We start from the raw sequence: 18,985 nt of genomic DNA on the forward strand, positions 1-18,985 counted from the left end.
TGCAACAAAGAATTCTGACATTTATTAATCCATCTCATATATGACACAGTTTTTTGGGTGCTGCTTTCTTACTAAAGAAAAATAAAAATTGCACAAATAGAAACAAATCCAATATGCACTGACCATTTATTCTATTAGAACAGGCTGTTCTGCATGCACGTATAAAAATAATAATCAGTCATTAATAAACACTGAACATTTGTAATGAAGGTCTGGTTCCAAGACCAGCTCAGTCTGAGCATCTTCAGTGGATTGCTATGAGATCGTATATATCAGCTGCAGAAAGGCTAAATGGAAGTTTTGATGTGCTGCAAGCCAGCTGCATCAATGTAACTTACTCCCTCTAGTCAAGTAACATCAATTTCAGAAGCAGCTATTATCCACACCCTTTCTTTTAGGGTTCTTTTTGAAATATTATAAATTGCTATTATAGAAGAATTGGAATTGGAAATGTTGCTAATTAGTACCTTCCCTGTGAAGGCTAAGATTGTAAATTACTCCTGATCTATTACTGAATGTTAGGAGAAAGTCAGGTACCCTTATTCTAAAGCAGCGCTTTCCTCTCTCTTGGAAGAGATAAACTTCTCTTAGAAGGTTCTCCCTTCCCAGACCCTCCTCTGAAACGAGTTTGGCACTGGATCTCTACAGATGAAAAGCAGGAAGAATAGTTGTTGCTGTATAAATGTGCAATAAGGGCTCTCCAAAACACGTAACTCTTCCACATCCCCAACCCTATGCAGCACAATTGTGTAGTTGCTGCCACATAAGCCTTGATACCTTTAAAGAACAGAACAGGATTTTCTTAATTAATTAAAAGGACCATCTGATAGAATATGTAGCACACTATCCCAAATTAGGTTACAGGATTAGTTTAGAGGATTTATCATGTGTAGTTTGCATGTATTCACAGGATGGAGAACAAAACTCTCATATTAAAGGGGGTGTAATTTTTAAGGAGATGCATACTTAGTCTCAGAATCTGATGCCCAGTACATAAACTGTCTTGTCTAATCCTTTGTAAATTCACCTGCCAGCATAACTAGATTTGTGCCCCTGCTTCCACCGGCATCTTTAGTTGAGGGAATCCCAGGAGTGTTACAAGATCATTTTATACACTGCCAGTGTAATGGATTTATCAAACCACTGCAAGCCAACACAAGTTAGAGCAAAGCCAAGGACACAGTAAGTTAGGCTGACGGATTTGGCGCTTCACAGCATCACTGTCCTGGAAAGGAGCAAGATGACTTGATCGTTTTAAAGCTGCAGTCAGTGGTACTTACTGCAGTTTTGCAAATCACCCGAGTATCTGGGCCTCAAGTCAGTCGCTGCACAAGTGAACGTGACTATGAGCGCCATGGTGCTGATGAGGGAGAAGAAGATTTTCCACATGCCCTTGTGTGACCATTTCTATCAAACTAACACAGACATGCGAAATGCCAGCACACTGATTCTGTAAATGACATACTACCTTCTTTTTTGTATTTCACAAGTTGTAACTTAATTTGAATTTTTACAGGACAGGGATAAATAAAACAAAAATGGATAGAAAGAATATCTTCTCCATATGCTTTTGTTTAGTGACAGATACGTCAGTTTTATTAAAGGATATTACAATATATAGGCACAAGCCTTTCTCAAGGAAAAAGTGTTACCTGTAATGTTTTAACTTTAGGGTCACTACCTATGGAAACCAAAGAGAATTATGGTGTGAGATCGGTAACAAAGATTTCCAGGACATAAAATACAAAGTTTAACTCAGTGCAATTAATACAGCACCCTCTTGCGATGGTCACAGGCACGCAGATCTGTCTGACCACTGTAAGTCAGTGGTACTGGGAAATGTTATTTAAACAATGCACTGAATCAATGCACCTGACTTCCAGGTTCTGCTAGAGGAAAGTATTAACAACATGAGAGCTAAACATGTACGGCTCATGTAGGGCTGTGAAATTTGTACTTCTTTGGTTGCTGGAAAAAAGATAATTAGCCCAATACCAAGGGTTAACAGTCAAGATTTGACTAATGTGGCTTGTTTGGAAGCTAACTGTTAGAAAGTTTTAAGTAAATAACTGATACTCCTCTGCCATGTTTTCCAGAGCTGCTAATAAAGTCTTCTTCTGTTCCCCAGGGAAGAAAAGCATGTTTTCCGATATTTCTTGAAGAAACTGTGGTAGTTTTTCAAAAGTTTCTAGCTCTCTAAAATATGTGTCTACTAACCAATCCCCAGAAAATGTATTTTTCATCTTACAGATATCACGAGCCATTGCTGGAAGTACATTTGAACAAGCTACCTCTCTGAGAGTCGAAGTAAAGGGTGAGGACAGATTATAAATGGAACAAAAATTCAGCAGCATCTTACTAAATAAAATCAACCACAGTTCTTTCTGCTGACTGCAAAAATCTTGTGTGCATTCATAGAAGCTTTCAGTGCTCTCTCCTGGATGCACAACGTTCAAAAGTTCTTGCTTTACTGGTACGGACTCAACATAATCCAGTGGCAAATTTCCATTGGAGTCCCTCTGCTGTAGAAGGACAGGTCCTGCAGGGAAAATATAAACATTAATAATAACAGCACATTTGATTTGGCAGCTGAAAAAGATCTTGGTTTGTCTTCAGCCAGAAGCTAGATGTCTATTTAAATTCCTTTTTGTACTGTTATGTCGAAGTAACTGATGTGTTACACATTTGCAATACAATCTAGAACATGCAGAGAGACCCTTTGTAACAGTTTCTTTATGATATTGTCTTAATTTACACGGAGTACGTAAAAATGTAATGTTATTGCTGCTGTAAAGTTCTATTATTTTGCGGACCAGGTTATTTGCTGACATTGACTCCAAATTAAAGACACATTACCATGATGGTCTTTGTTTTACTTTTCTGGATGGTGTGGCCAACCTTGTCCTAAGCTGTGCATCAACGTACAACTATTGTACAACTACTGAGGTAGGAATCCTAGTCTCCCCCAAATGCTCCTCAACAACTGCATTACAAAATTTCCTCTTAACAGACTTCTGAAATGCAAGAAGTAATTAGTAAGTAGATTTAAAGTGGGACATGTTTTACTTGTTCCAATTATACTACATTCTTTGGGTATTTCCTGTTTATTAGTACAGTGGAGCTATTAATATTTAAATATTTAAACCGGTTACAGATGTCTTGATAAGTTTAGGAAAGGCCACATCATTAAGAAAAAAAATGAAGGCTGTTAATGCACTACAGGTGGTGTTTTTCAAAGATGAACACATCAGGAATCTTCTTAGGTAAATTTGAATTACTATGCTAAAGTAACGATGTAATTTTAACCTTAATACATTTTCAGAATTTTAATTTTATTTTAATTACAAAAGGTAATTCACTGCATTACATATCCATACTAGAAGTTTTAACATTGTTGTGACCAAAGCTGTATTGTTTTACCCTATCGCTGATTATGTAAAAACCTTTGCAAGCTGAAGGTTTTTAGACAGGAACCAGAAAAAGTTTTTGCAGAGATGTGCTCTGAATTATTGAGCTGAGTAAATCCACACTGAATGGGTAACATGCTTCCTACCATAGTTTTGTCAGTTATTTGACAGGCCAAACCCCCGAGTGTGACAAAGGCAAAGATAAGGGTATACGCAGCATTAGAGTTGCCAGAAAACCTTGATGAATGCAAGTGCAAGTAGAGCTCTTCCCCTAGGAGAACAGGATCATCCACTACCTATTCTTCACAATCGCCTAGGAAAAATGCACATCTGTCAGTACAATGCCATTTCCAGTTGAGAAGCTGGGTTTACTATAATATTGGCTACTGCATCACTTAGACCGATGGAACTGAGCCCAGGTATTGGCTTGGCACATCAGATACATGGTTCAGTAGATATATAAAACACCTGGGAGCCAGAGAACCGAAGCTCAGCAAACACAGAGGCAGAACTGCAGAGGAATGTATTGATTATGAGCCAGTGCTTGCACAACAGACACAGAAATAGCCTTTAGGGGGCAGGAGAAGACTGTAAATAAAGAGGGTCTTACGCCAAGAATGAAATGAAATTTTGTTTCTCTGCCTTAATTAAGTAATAAGCCATCTAAATACAGTGCATTCTTCTGCCTCATGGCTATACACAGAATGATTTTATTGAAAAAATTTGGCCTCAGTATATAATACACAAAGATTCAACTGACAAAAGAGGTCAATGGTAAGGATATCGCAAATACTCATTTTAGCAAATGAATTAAAAGAAGGAAGAGTTGATATCCAACGCCATTCTTCACAGTGTTGTTTTTTTTAAAAAAATACACTAATTATATTGATACAGTATATTTCAAGACAAGATACAAGCTCCCTGTCACTGAACAAAAAATATTGTTCAAAACATTTATCATGTGTCTGCCTAAGGGGCAATGTATCTTTTTTTAGAAACTAAGGCATCCCTCCCACTATTATCCCTAAACAGCAGTTATCACGATTACAATATAGATTCCTTTCTTAAACTAATTACCAAGCTAATTGTGTTCTTCAAAGACCATCACATTAATTTTCATAAATGCTGAACAAATTTATGTTGAAATACATGATTATATAGAGATTTACTGATCTATTTTTGCATCACGGTAAAAATAGATCAAAACAAAAGAAAATCCTTAGCTTTGCTTGGTGACTAGGTAATCTTTATCTTCATTAATGAGTTTGGAGAATATAGTTACAATGCATATGGTGTAAAATGCATAATAAAAACATTACCATATTGGAAAAAAATGTGAAAATCCTGGTTAATTTCATATTCAGCTGATCAAGATAAGTGTGAAAACAGTATTATTTTTATTGTGACCAAAACAGCTTGGCTTAAAAATGTTTTAAAATAAATATTTCATAATAACATTGTATTTTAAGCAACTATTAAGAAAACCACCATGAACTTCATATGGACTTAAAATAGTGGATAATTTCCCTAAACCAGTTTAGCATAAATGCACTCACCCCCATGCTGAAGTAGCAGCTTGCCAATTTCTACATGTCCATTTGACAGTGCCTCATGCAAAGGAGTCACCCCGTCCACTTGACTGAGCAGGTCTACCTCTGGACAACGTTGCAAAATTTCACGGACACACACTGTGCTGCCATGGTAACTGGCTTCATGCAAAGGCGTCCAGCCAGCATAGTCTGAATTATAAATCAAGGGAAGTTTTAAAACAGCAGAAGTAGTACTAAAATGTTAATAATGTAATTCATTAGACAGCAAAACACTTTACTTTTTGGTATTCATCATGGCTGCAGCGGCAGCTTGTGATTTCAAAACAAGAAATTCTATTGAAAAAATCTGAAAAAAATTAAATAGCACTTTTGAAAATCAATAGAAGATGTGATGTTAAAACACACTTCAGGTATAAATTAACCATTCCTCAGTGTTTGCTATAAAGCCCTTATTTTGTGTTGTTTAAAACAATAAAGTCAGTTTTAATAGTATAAATATTAACTTTATTACCAAACAGGTATTAATAAGCAGTTCTTTATCTGACTTAATTTTTTAGTTCTGTAGAGAAAGTGAATAACTTACCTTGAACATTAATGTCTGTTCCAGGGGAAGAGAGAAGCTGAATCAATCTCTCCACTTTGTTACTTATGCAAGCGTTATGCAGGGCTGTCTCTCCTACCATAAAAAATTAATAGATTACACTAGACTAGGCAAGATAGCAACTAAAGAAAATAATCAAAGTGCCTGGAACTAGGAGACCTGGCTACATGCCAGAAAATTCAATAATGAGTAAGATTTTCCTTTATCCTGTTTAACCATCTCTTAAGAAAATTCAAAAAAACCCACAGAGCTTCTGTTCCACCAGAGATCCAGCAATGAAATTGTATTGCAAATGGTTAAACATGGGAATTATCTCCCCCCAGTTCAAGGTTTAAAGCTTCAATCACAATATAAAAGCACCAAGTGATCACAGAACACCAAAAATACTGGGTTTTGAAGCAATAAAACTTTAGAGTGCAGTTGCCCTCCCTTAAATTTATTCATGAACCTACGTTAAAATGTATGGTTCTTTTTACACAGCATTTATAGCTTAATTCAAATGAATGTTTCTGGCTAAGCACGAGTGCCTCTACACACTCAAGTATAATTCAGAACTTCAAATCCGTTAACAGATGGTTTGCTGTTTCTCAATAGGCTGTCTGACTTGGCTACAGTAGCGAGGGAGGGGGGAAAAGAGAGAGAAATAAATGAACGGTTCCTAATAATAATAATAAAAAGAAAATCCTCTGAAAAAAAAATCCCAAGTCTTAGTACCATGTAAAGCTGAAGGAAGTGTGAAAAACTGAGCAGCAAGCAACTGAGAACTGCTGCTTATATGTAAAGACACCATTAGTTTCTGCATGATAAAAACTTCAGACTCATTCTAAATGCTGTTTTGCTTTCACTAAATGATTAGGTTTGAACAAGAGCCAGAGGAAAGTCTTGATGCCAGGTGAAAGATGATGCAACAAACATCTAAGAAATGAAAAATATCTCAGGCTAAATCCCTTTGCCTTTGTGATAAGATTTACATGGTATATTTTGTATATTAATACTTTCACTATGTAAATCTGTCAGCTCCATACTCATTCTTTCAACAGAAGACACTACTTACAATTTTGGCAGGGGAAGAATAAAAAAAAAAAAAGGTAGGGGTTTTGTTGTTCTTGGGTTTTTTTGCCCTAGTCCTTCAGCTTACTTTTCTTTGTAGAAGTCAGCATGTAATAATTCACATCAATTTTACTTGCAAAAGCAATAAAGAGAAAGAGAACCAATTTTAAAAATGCATGGTCTGGCTCTGTTACTGAAAGTCTCTTAAATCCCAAAAGAGGGTGAGGTTTTTTTGTCCTTCAGTGTTTATGATACAATTCTGTTTTTAATTTTTTGAACAATCTCAGCTTGCTTTTGCTAGTTTTTTTTCTAAGCCTTCTCTTGGGTGTCAATATAGTTGTGTTTTAAGTGACACAGGTAAATTTCTGATGATGAAGATGAGAAAAAGTAGTTCCAGCAAGTAATTCTGTTCAGGTAAAGGCTCACACAAAGTACAATTTATGAAATTTGTGTAATAAGTAGGAAGCAAATGAATTACTGCAATGCTGTTTTATTCCTTAGGTACTTGGGTTCCAGTATAGCTAAGACAAAAGCCAAATGCCTTTCATAGTCTGGGCTGAATGCCTGGAAGAAAACAGTCCATATGCTTAACACAGCTATGTAACATAGCATACTCCTCAGTCTTTGTTCACAAAATGTCTAGGACTGAAAGAGATGAAGACTGAATTATACTTTCAAATCAGAAGACGTTGATCCTACCAAGCACAGGTTGAGGTGGATTAGCAAAGTAAGGCAGGCAAGACTGGAATGAGCTCACACAAGCTGTACACTGTATTTAATATCTGGGAGGGGGAGGGGAATGAAGAAGGCAGCTTTATTCCACCATATATACAATTCCTCCTTTTAAATAGACATCAGAAAAAAGAAACACGAACCATAAGAAAATAATTCTTGGGCTTAAGCCATCACTTCAGCACTCATCAGGACAAGATTTTTAAATCTGAAACTGTCTATTCTAATCATATAAAGTTCTTAACATAAATTAGATATCTAGAATACCTTTAATATTCCTCTTGCAAAAATGTACCTCTTTAGTCAAAAGGTAGCAATTCTCTACGGCGCCTGCAGTCTCAACTTTAACTTTTGCTTTTGCTCTAAGCCTTTGTTTCAATGGAAGGGACTTACTTAAGTCACTGAAAAGAAAGCAAAGGGGACATGTCTAAAATGACTGTTTCATATTTTAAGATAATGTATACGTACTTAATGCTTTTAGATGTGTATATACAGCACACTCAGATCTATCCATTTCAGAGTTATTTCTGAAATGTCTTAATTACATAATTTCTATGTCATTTAATTAGAACTGTATTTTAAACAGTAATAAAATTAAATTACCCACAATTAAACTTTCTTTAAAGGCAGTTCTATGAGCGGTTCAACCTCTATTTACCCTTTAAATTTAATATTGGGAGAATACAACCACATCCACCTCCACTGAGATGGAGGATGCGGAGAAAGGGGGAACCCCAGCCCAGAGGTGTTACAGGTTTACAATGGAGCTTTCTGTCAGTTGCAGTAATTTGTAGACAACAAAACAGGTCACGTAAAGTTCAAGAAATGTGTCAGGTCAGAAGCTGTCCCCCAAAGCAGAATAAAACTGGTGATGTTATAGGTATTACTTACGGTAGATCAGGCAGCATTTTGACTTGGTTCTGCTTATCGCCATTTAGCATCTGTAATGCCCTTTGAGACTTGGGGCATGGCCGTTGCCTTATTTTCCTTTTCTTTTTCTTTACTTCATGTACATTCTTTGTCGCATGCATCCCTACCTCTCGCAAAGCAGATGAATAGGAACAGACCTGTTGCAAAAGTAACATTTTCAATCACTTTGTATACAGAATATTAAAATGCAGTCATTTTCTTCTGTTGTGCTCGATGCAAAGCAGTCATCCACCACGCTCTAAATTTTAAAAAATATGATCCCTAAATGGCTGCATATATAGATTGTTCAAGGTTGTCTTCCGCAATCTTTTGTTGTGTTCTTGCAATTCACTCCTTATGCTGGCCTCAGTGGTGAGTGGGTTGTTTCTGAGCCAGAAAGTGGGAAATTCTAGACACCTCTCAAGTTTTTGGTAGCTAACAAAATGTTCATCACTTTAGCTGGACATAAGACTGAAGTAAAGCTAACGGATTCTCAGGTACTTAATGAAAGTATTTACAAGCTTCCTGCTCCCAACCCAAGGAGCAAAACCCAGGGAAAAATTTTGGTAAAGAAATACTCACACCCCTCCTTCATCTCTCCTAAGGTGAGGGGTTGGATGAAGCCTTTGAGCATTGCAAAGGCAGTAAGCTAGTTACCTCTCAGGTGCTCTCTTATTACTAGACAGCTTTGGATATTGTAAATATTTTCTTCTTTCCAGTAATACAGAGCTTCCATCCCACCTATACAGCTCATCTGAAAAAGCTGTAAGTTTCTGCAGTTCTGCAAAAGCATAGGACAAAGTCCAGCAAGGGGACTCATTCAACGATTACACAATTATTATATATGAAGAAAGATATTAAAAAGGGTTTGACAATCTAGCAGATTACTGTAGATTCTGCAGGCAACCTGCGAGGGGTGAGGGGCACCTTAGGTGCACCTTCACTGTACATTTACCACAGAGAGCAGGAGGTCACTATTTGAACCCAGAGAAAAGCCTAGCTGATAAGATGCTGTATGAGAAGAGCTGTCCAAATTGTACAATAGTCAATATTTATTGTATGGAATGAGAAAGAAGGCACAGTAAGGGAAGCCGCAACTTGTTTCAAGCACTACAAAAATTTACATTTAAGTAGCTGCAGAGAGTGATCAGTAGTCATGGCAATACTAAAAACAGCAAATGCTACTGCATATGTGTTGGCAACATACGTTAAATATTAGATATATAGTTGGTATATTTTTAAAATTCTGACAGTCTTTTGTTTGAGCTCTGTTTAAACACAACATATTAATAAACAATATTCTCTGCTCACAATAAGCCATAAAATTCAGGAAAGCTTACATTTAAAAAATGTATAAAGGTGTAAATTTGTTTTTCAACTCTACCTATAGAATTTTGGAATATAAAGCAACACCTATGGATTACATATCCTGTTTGGTTATTAGTATTAAAATTACTGAAATGAGGCTCTAAGTTAGGGCATGTAATTATTGTGTGATCTCCTCAATTTGCCTGTATCCTGCCAGCAGCCATGGTTTTGAGAATTTCTTGCAAAGCTTTCATCATGTGTTTCCTCATCAACTATCACAAATTGTGATTTGAAGGCAGGCAAAAGTTTGCAAGTAGGAGAAAGTTTTAGAGAAATTCACAGGAATACACTGTGGTTCAAATACATAAAATCGTGTAACCAGTGTTTGGACCCAGTAGAATAACAGACTCTCACCTCTTCAAAAAAACTACAGGAAAAGACAACCCAGGAAAAATCACACTGTATTTGGCATTTTCCTTAATTACAAATGTAATATTGCAATAATGTATTTACATCAGACATTATTTTAAAAAGCTTTCACTGTGACTTTTCATATTAACTGCATGTAAACAGATTAATCAGGTGTTACAAATTCTCTGGCAAGAAAAATCTTACCATGGTTCTGAACCCAGATTTTGGGCAAAGAGAAATTTAAATGCAGTAGAGCCTATGTATGGGTAGAAAACAATGCATACAAGGAGCATGACCTTAGACCACAAAAGAAAGATATTTTCCAAGATTTTCATAAATTCAATTACTTGTAAAATACTTAAGTGTGATAAGTTATTATGGAGTAGAAGAATTACTTACTATTTTCTGAAGAGAAAGAGGATCTGTAGAAACAGTTATATTCCTCTCTAAACACATTCTTTTAAAAACTGCTTCTGCAACATACATTTGAAGCCAGCGGGATGGTATGGAACAAATGAACCCTTTTAATTCATCCACTGAAAAAACTGGACAAAAGAAAAGGGTGTGGGGGAAGAAGCTTTAAAACAAGAATATACAAACCTGTGTATCTAGAGCTATCTAGAAGACAGCTCTTCCAGACTTTTTTTTTTCTGCTGTTGCAGATTCAGAAGCTATTCTCCAAAAGAATTACTAAAATACTCAAAAAAGATTTTATCCATGATCTGATAATAAGACCAGCTTTTAAGAGAATGGTCAACAGATTTTTGAAAGACAAAGCAAAGCACCACTTTTTATGTGCAACATTTTAAAAAACACTTTAAATATAATCTTATAAAAGTTACAACTTGTCTTTGAGAATGAATTTATTTATTTGGGAAGTTATGCAAGTGATCACCTTTAAAATCTGTGACACAATACAAACCCAATTCACAAAAAAGGTGTGACACACTAACAAAGAAATCTGCAAGTAATGCAGGGTGACCAATAAATTCTACATGAAAAGTGACCATAGGCAAATTTCAACCCCATTCAGATGTACCAAATAGTTCATACTGTCTTAAAAAAACCCAAAACAGACAGTGGAAGAGGAATATATACCTATACCTGTTTCAATATATATCAGGCATATGTCTGGCTTACCTCTCTTCTTTTTGGAAAAGGAGACAGAATGACTGGTTTTTCTTAGGTTGGTATTTGTATTTTGATTCTAGCAAAATAATTTTGTCAAAACAGCAACTAGAACAGGTGGAATGCAAGGTCTGCCATGAGGAAGAAAGTCATTACTGTATTGAGGAAATATTCTCTTCTGCTACAAAGTGCTTCTTATGTATTAACTGATCTGTAGACTCAATCATAACAGACACACAAGTTTTGAGAGTATAGACATTTTCTACTCTTAAGAGTGACACAAGTCAGAACTCTGGAACAGTTTTTTGGGGCTTCAAGTGCTGTGGACTGAACCAAGTGGCAGGAATCATCAATAGGTCAAAGGATCTTTACTCTTTATAACTGGACTGTGAATGTTGTCCTTGTGAATGTTCTCAATGAGAGATGAATAGTTTTTGTATACAAATTTTTCATTTGTATACAGGAAAATAAGAAAGTCTTGCAGAAACATATATCCAAGTTTCTCCCTATTATATGAAAGTTGGAAAAGCAGTTGGAGAGGTGGCAACAGTAGTAGATACTAAAAGCTCCATTGATTTAAATACTATAAAGTCCCAGCTGATACAGCTTTCCAAGATCTAAGGCAGACTATAACAGTTCTGATGATTTGCCTCCTCTAAGACTAGAATGGAACTATTTGTCTAGAGACTAAGATTCTAGTTTAATTTTTTCAGGATAGTTCTTCTCAAGTGTCCAGGTAGGAGAAGGCAGATACACTTTAAATGAAGCCTATGCACACCTCTCTCTAGAGAAAACGACGACTGAAACCAGGATTTCCATACATGTGTAACAGCTGAGTTACAGTTTTCCACTATTTCCTAATTGGACGGGATGGTGGTAGGGGTGGGCTTCAGTGGGAATTATGAAAAGGAAAATAAAAACATTCCATATTCTTGAAATTATTATTTCGGTCTTTAGAGTTTCTCACCCCCTAGTTGCTAAAAGGACAGATACCTCAACTGACATTCCATGTTAAATGATAATGATTCATTTGAGTCAGGACTTTTCTCTTGGTCTAGTATATTTAATGAAGAGGAACAATAGTGATTCATAGGACTAGCTGGAATTTTCCTCCACCCCTCTAATAAAATCCATTAAGTGTAAGAATTTGGAATGAGACGCTGAAATGTTTCCTTTGAAGCCTCTGTGGGTCAAAGAGTTCAGCATAGCTTTTGGGCTTAGGGATGAAGTGTCTTCAGCAAACAAAATCAAGTTTGTGGAATGAAAAATTTCACCTGAGAATTGGTCTGAGCTAAGGCACCTCCAATTGCCTCTCTGAAGTTATGGTTTACCATGATATGCCCAAAGGTCTTCCTAACCTGACAAGAGAGCTCCAAATATTTTTTTTCTTCTTCACATTGTATGGTCTTGCATTCCCATTAACACCTACTGAGACTTATTTAGAAAGGTTTTAATAAGAAAGCCTGTTCTGTTTGGTCTTTGTTTGGACAGCCAGCCAAACAGACACATACCCACAATAAAACAGTTTCCTGCATATGTACGCATCACACCATGTGAGTCCACAGCTGCAACAGAAGGCAAAATACAACTTAAAAGTAAAACAAGGATTTTAGTTAGGACTTTAGTGTACCTGATTAAAAGACTTTGAGAGGCCTTTCAGATACTTACCATCACATGAAATGACAAGGTACTGTGTCAAATCGTCAGCTATTTCGTGAAAGACATTCCTGTCTGTAAGCAAGCTCGATATGACCCAATATTCCACTACAGTTCCAAGAATTCCATTTAATATACCAGCTATTTCGCTTCTGAAAGCCTAAAGGAAGAAGGGGGGTGGGGAAAAATATTAAAAAAAGAGTAGCTATAGACCTGTACTGTGTAACAAATTCACACTGATAATGTACCAGTAATAATACTAGTCAACTTCTTTAGGTAAAATCCCACTCTGTTGCCATATCAGTTCTTCACTGGCTTTTCTTTTTCTGCTCAAAAGCTAACTGTTGCAGCCAGGTCAACAAAATTTATATGCTATTGATGCCATACAAATTAAGATTTGGCACTGGAGAAACACCAGTTATTTGAAAACAACCTGTCTAAAAGAACATGTGCAAAATGGGATCAAAGCTTACAAGTACAGAGTGAGATTCCTTTATGAGTTAGCTTTTGTTTAAGCATAAGATTTCAGGTATTGCATTTATGCCAGTTAACCTTGTGTTTAATTTCACAGTTACAGGGTTCTTATTCTCCCTTTTCTATTAGGATTCTCTTTTCCTGAAGATTTCGTTATGACATTAAAGCTTCTTTTGTGATTGTGCATATCTGTGCCAAAACAGAAAGAGATGCAAGGTATTAGTTTCCTGCACAGAAAAAACCTTGGCAGACAGTTTGTGGGATCATGAAATTTTCTGCTACCAAAAATTCCAAAGAGACTAGCAGCTGCAAATTTAGCGAGATACTTGGGGGTACTAGCCTTACCATTTTCTTCCCTGAACCTGCACAGAACGGTGATGTGTAGATAAAAAAGCCAAAGCACTATCTTCTCCAGGAGGCATCGACACAATATACAGCACTTTAATGTGCTACCCAAAAAGTACCATGAGGTAGACGAACATAATTTGGTCACCCATGTCAGCATTTCACTTCATCAGTATTGGCTGAGTAAAGCAGCACTTCTAGCATCTGATTTAGTCTGTGCAAAGTCAAATCAGTTCTGTCTACTCAACACCATTCTGTGCCTTGTAGAAGTATATTCTGTGATGATTCTGAAATAAGTTACTCCTCTGACCGCATGTACAACCACAGAAAATTCAGTATTTGTATGTCAGGTTTGAAACTGCAGACTGGAAGAATACATGCACCACAGTAAGAACACATGAAATGCACTTGCCCAGAGCCACCTACATAAGGCTGTACCAAAGAATCACGACTGTTACAGTATAGCACCAGCAGATATATGGCATTGTAGCAAAAGAGCATGATTACTTCAAAACCGGACAATTCTGGATGAGGGAAATTGAACTGAAGATGTATTGTCTTGTTTGTCAGCTTTAGATTGTATAGAATTACTTAAAGGAAACAAAACTCTTGTCTTTTGTTGTGGTCCCATGCCAAAGTCAATGGTTTGTCTGATACTCTTTTGAGAACAAATACATTCAAGGTTGGTTTAAAATAATTTAATAAGATTCCCTCAAGAGCTGGAAAGCACCAAAGACTGAAACAGTTTGAGCTCCATCAATAAATCAGACAGACATATGTGAGCAATAGAGACTGTGACACAGATGAGAATTATAATAAAAAGATTACAAAATAATTTGCCCAAGACCTACATAAATACTGTCCCTAAAGTTAACAGACTTACTTGTCATTCAAAAGGAAAGGAATAAACACAACTACAAATAAACACTGTGTGGGCAGGCAGTATAATCTCTGAGACTGCTTCCAGCCCTACTTCCTCTGTTAAGCGTTACTTGATTTGGTTTGCCCTTTGCTTTACTGTATCACAATACTTCATTGTACGCAAACTGTGTGATCCCATAATGAAAAAAACCCTGAGAACACTGATACAGCATGTCAACAATGTGAAAATATTTTTTTTTCCAACTAAAATTTAAATATTTTAAAAGCTACATTACAACCTATCTTCTGAGGATTCAGCAGTAGAAACTGAAGAACTAATTTAAAACATCTGAAATGCATTTAAATTTCCCTTAAGTATGCATACCATTTTTATCATTGGACCCCAAAGCAAAATATTGGGTGAATAATTTAATTCCATCAATAGTTCTTTGCAGGAAATAAATTACACAACTGCAACAAATCAGCAAAATTTTAACAAAAGTAAGTGACAGGATCAAGGACATAGATGGAATCTGAGGTAGATACAGATGTAAAGCACAAGTATTGACATTATTTTTCTTGTTTCTAAATAACAAGCTTGTATTACTTCATCTATGAAATATTTTCAAGGAAAGGGGCAAGGAGAGAAAGTTGACCTTGAGGCAGCACATTGAAATAATGACTATTAATACTGCAAGTATTAATAATGTTTCCCAGTCAGACATATAGCTGCATATTACACAAGGCCGATACACTTGTTGCAACTACAATTTCTCACCGCAGTATCTCTGTACACTGACAAAGACAAATAAGAAACTGCCAATTGCTGCAGGCTTGCTTGACATTTTGGTAAAACAATGGTAGTACAAAAGAAGAGCTTCTCCTTAATATTTTGAAATAAATGGATTAATGCTCCAAATGAAGGGGAAATCCTCTAATTTACTGAAAGTATCGTCTGTTCTGAAAATATTTAAATATTAACATCTCAAAAATATTTTAATTTTCAACCACAAAACAACACAAACATAGTAATGAAAATATATGCAGTATTAAAAAGGAAAAAGCAGCAAACACTTCCATTAAACATGGGAGTTGCTACCCTGTATGACAGCACCAAGGCCTTTTTGTTTTCCCCACTCTGTCCCCACAGCAAGTGGATTGGGGGCATGCAAGAAGCTGGGAAGGGGCACAGCCAGGACAGCTGACCCAAAATGCCCAAAGGGACATTCCATGCCAAATAAATGTTGGGTTCAGCAATACATGCTGGGGAAAGGAGGAGGAAGGGGGGTTGTTTGGGACTGTGGCATTTGGCCTGCCAAGTAACTAACCGCTACGCCTGATGAAGCCCTACTTTCCAGGAAGTGGCTGGACATCTGCCTGCCGATGGGAAACACTGAATGAATTCCTTGTTTTGCTTTGCTTGTGCACACAGCTTCGCTTCACTTACTGAACTGTCTTCATCTCAACCCATGAATTTTCTAGTTTTTGCCCTTCCGATTCTCTCCCTTGTCCCGCTGCGGGGTGGGTGAGCGAGCGGCTGGGTGGGGACTTACCTGCCAGCTGGGGTCAACCCACCACACCATGGACAGCAAATTAAGTAAGACCCAGTTAAACCTTTTTTCAAAACTCTCTTCCTTGTTCTTATTGTTAAGCATAAAAGCTATCTCACTGAGAAAAGCATTGAAGTGGGAAGAGGCTGTTGACTGTGTTAGCATACAAAGGTCACATCAGTACAACTGATGTCTGCCAGCTTAACAAATGTAATTCCTACATTGCTGTTCCATTTAATGCTTTGCCAAGTCAAGTACAGTGCTACAGTGACAGAAGTTTCACAGTGTGTTTTAGTACACATAAAAGTTCTTATAGGCAAGCTTTTAAGTCATAGGAAAATTCATTTTAACTTTTTTACTTTGAATTACAGTTATTTTAGAGCTGTTCTTTAGAGTTCTTTTTCATGTGGTGTAGATGTTTTTAGGGTTATGCAGTTAGACACTCCAAAAGTGCCTAAAACATACTTCCAAGAAAGCCACTGGAAGTGACAGATAGACCAGAAAGACATTTAGTTCTACAAATTTACACCAGGTAATGATATCTGAAACATGGAAGAAAACAAATTAGAAATCTGCAAGATTATGCAACTAAAAAATGGAATTAATGCCTTTTTCACTCCCTTGTCAGGCTATGTAAGACAGCTTTTTTAAAAAAAAACACCAGCAGTACCAGGGATGAAAAGCATTTCTGATACCATTTGTGACACTTGAAAAGCCATGCAACAGCTCAGTGCTACTCAAAATGTTATAAGCAATATGCACATTCCTTTGTAAATTCTAAAACTGTATTAACAGCTTTGATTTCAAGGAACCTTGACCAGGAGTTCCTGAAGCAAACCTATTTAAATAATATTATAAATAATAAATGTTATTTATATTAAAATTATACTGAATATTGATTCAAAAGATCTCAAGTGATGGAAGAACTTCTATGTTCTTTGGCAGTGCATTTTTAACTGCCAGGATAGGGTATCAGTTTTATTCCACCGAACTGTCCCAGAAGATTAACACAGTGATGAGCAAGGGCTTCCAATTTCCTGCCACTAATTTTATTCTGGTATTTTTAAGATGAGGTAAATTGTACCTAACATCAGAAAGGAAATGCACACATATATGTAACTTAAGTCTTTACAGCCCTTCATTCTTTTTTTTTCTGATGTAGGTTATAACAGGCCTGAAAAGTGAAATACCTTCAGAGTATGTAAGCCAAGGAAACTAGCAGCTCAGAATTTCAACATGGCTTTATTCTCTTAGAATACTATAACTGTTTCTGGGCTCTTTTTACATGCATATAGGTTTAAACACATATATAAAACCCGTATTTTTGCAACAAGTCAGCACTCAAAGGGAAGAAAGATATACAGGTATTTTTGCCCCATTCTTGTGCTGATCTGTTGCAATCTATCTGAATCACAAAAAGAAGATAGTCTGATTCTAAAAAGAAAAAAAAATTGCCCATTTTTACCACTTAGAAAATAATGTGTTAGATATGTCCCCCGAAATAATGTAATTAAATTATTTCTCTCTTTTTATTTACAGATATTCTCACTGGAGAACTGCGTGGAAGTTTGGTGTATAGCAGTTGGCATGTTTGTTTCTTCCCATGAGCTAACACGCTTGTGTAAGCTGGGAAACATGGTCACCCTTTACACTGCACTGTAAAACACTTAACTTCTGTGCCCATGCAGACAGCAAGAATACCCAAAGTCCTTCCTTTCATTCAGGTTTCTGAATGGCCTTATGTGTTTCTTGCAAATGTGTTGCCTCTTAAGCTAACAGCTTTTAAAAAACAAACCCGGTAACGACTCACATCCTTGGACTGTAGACAGGAAGGAAAATCTTGTACCCAATATGATATGGAAATACTGTGGGTTTATTTATGCACCTCTAAAATAACAAAAAAGAAGGAGAAAAGAAAACACAGTTCTGCCCACATAGGTGGGGTGGATCTGCTCCTTTGGCTTTCTGAATAACCTTTTCAGCTATGATATGGAATGTTAAATGGAGTCTCTGAATATATTGAAAAATCAGTATATCAAGTTTTAGCATAACAAAATTGGGAGTGCAGAAAGGGATAATGACAAGTTTTGAATGTAAAAATATGATATTTTGGTTTAGAGTGTATTTTTGCCCCAAAAAAGGCAAAGAGGAAAGAAAACACAATACATAAATATGAAGTTAAAGAATAAGGCTGTAAGAAAGAACATACAACACTACAGATATTATGAGGCAACAAGCTGCTTTTTAAGGCTAGAATTCGTATCTGCAGGGATATTGTACATTAGAGTGCAGAAGATCAAAGTGGGAAAGCAATAGGCATCTGGGTTTTGTGCTGAAAGTACAATTCTTATATGTATGTATATAAAGAAAATAGAATCTAAACAAGAGCCAGGTCTCTATGTTTCATGTTATGTTTTATCCTTTCTTTTAAGTTTATTTTTCATATATGTACTACACTCTGTCTGACACAAGTGATTATTCTGCTTATGCAAAGAACAGTTTATGAAAAAGGTATGGCTTACAATGCTGGAACTTGTCAAAAGAAGGCACAGTGGAAAAAAGAAAATGGTGCCTAGACTTAAACTGCAGATTCAACACCAGGAAGCATATGAAAGCAGTCTCATTTTCCAAAGAAACAGAATGGCCACTGACACCAACTGAATGCAAGCCTGCTTGGTGCTCAGTACCTTTGAAAAGGTAGGTTGTTTAAATATAAATATGGTTATAGAAGCCTAATTTTAGGCACTTTTTAAATATCTTGACCAAAGATAAAAGGCAGCACTGTTTCAGAATGTCTCGCTTTGATAGCCCTCAAAAAAGGTAGGAGGTCTGGCTAGGTGAGATGAGTGAAGCTCTCATTATGTTTAATCTTTCTGCTTTCTTAACATAATGAAGAACTACTAGGTATTATATTGAAAGTGCTTTTTTCTCTGGAATACTTGATTTTCTATTGTTGTTCTGTTATTGTATTGAAAAAGTGAATGAAGTACCTATTTATCCTGT

General features: G+C 36.3%; 1 protein-coding gene across 5 annotated transcripts in view; it reads right to left on the bottom strand.

The window, feature by feature from the left end:
* The window catches only part of SLF1 (SMC5-SMC6 complex localization factor 1), a 39,512-nt gene continuing 20,527 nt past the window's right edge, over positions 1–18,985 (bottom strand). For all 5 annotated transcript variants that reach the window (XM_055699908.1, XM_055699906.1, XM_055699907.1 and 2 more), the window contains 7 exons: positions 12,765–12,912; positions 10,368–10,513; positions 8,232–8,407; positions 7,608–7,741; positions 5,541–5,633; positions 4,964–5,146; positions 1–2,539 (listed from right to left, as the gene is read on the bottom strand). In XM_055699908.1, the coding sequence (XP_055555883.1) occupies positions 2,058–2,539; positions 4,964–5,146; positions 5,541–5,633; positions 7,608–7,741; positions 8,232–8,407; positions 10,368–10,513; positions 12,765–12,912 (1,362 nt within the window). In that variant the 3' untranslated portion in view covers positions 1–2,057. The remainder of the gene's footprint in view (positions 2,540–4,963; positions 5,147–5,540; positions 5,634–7,607; positions 7,742–8,231; positions 8,408–10,367; positions 10,514–12,764; positions 12,913–18,985) is intronic.

The sequence above is a fragment of the Falco cherrug genome, chromosome Z (assembly GCF_023634085.1).
Source record: "Falco cherrug isolate bFalChe1 chromosome Z, bFalChe1.pri, whole genome shotgun sequence".
Classification (NCBI taxonomy): domain Eukaryota; kingdom Metazoa; phylum Chordata; class Aves; order Falconiformes; family Falconidae; genus Falco; species Falco cherrug.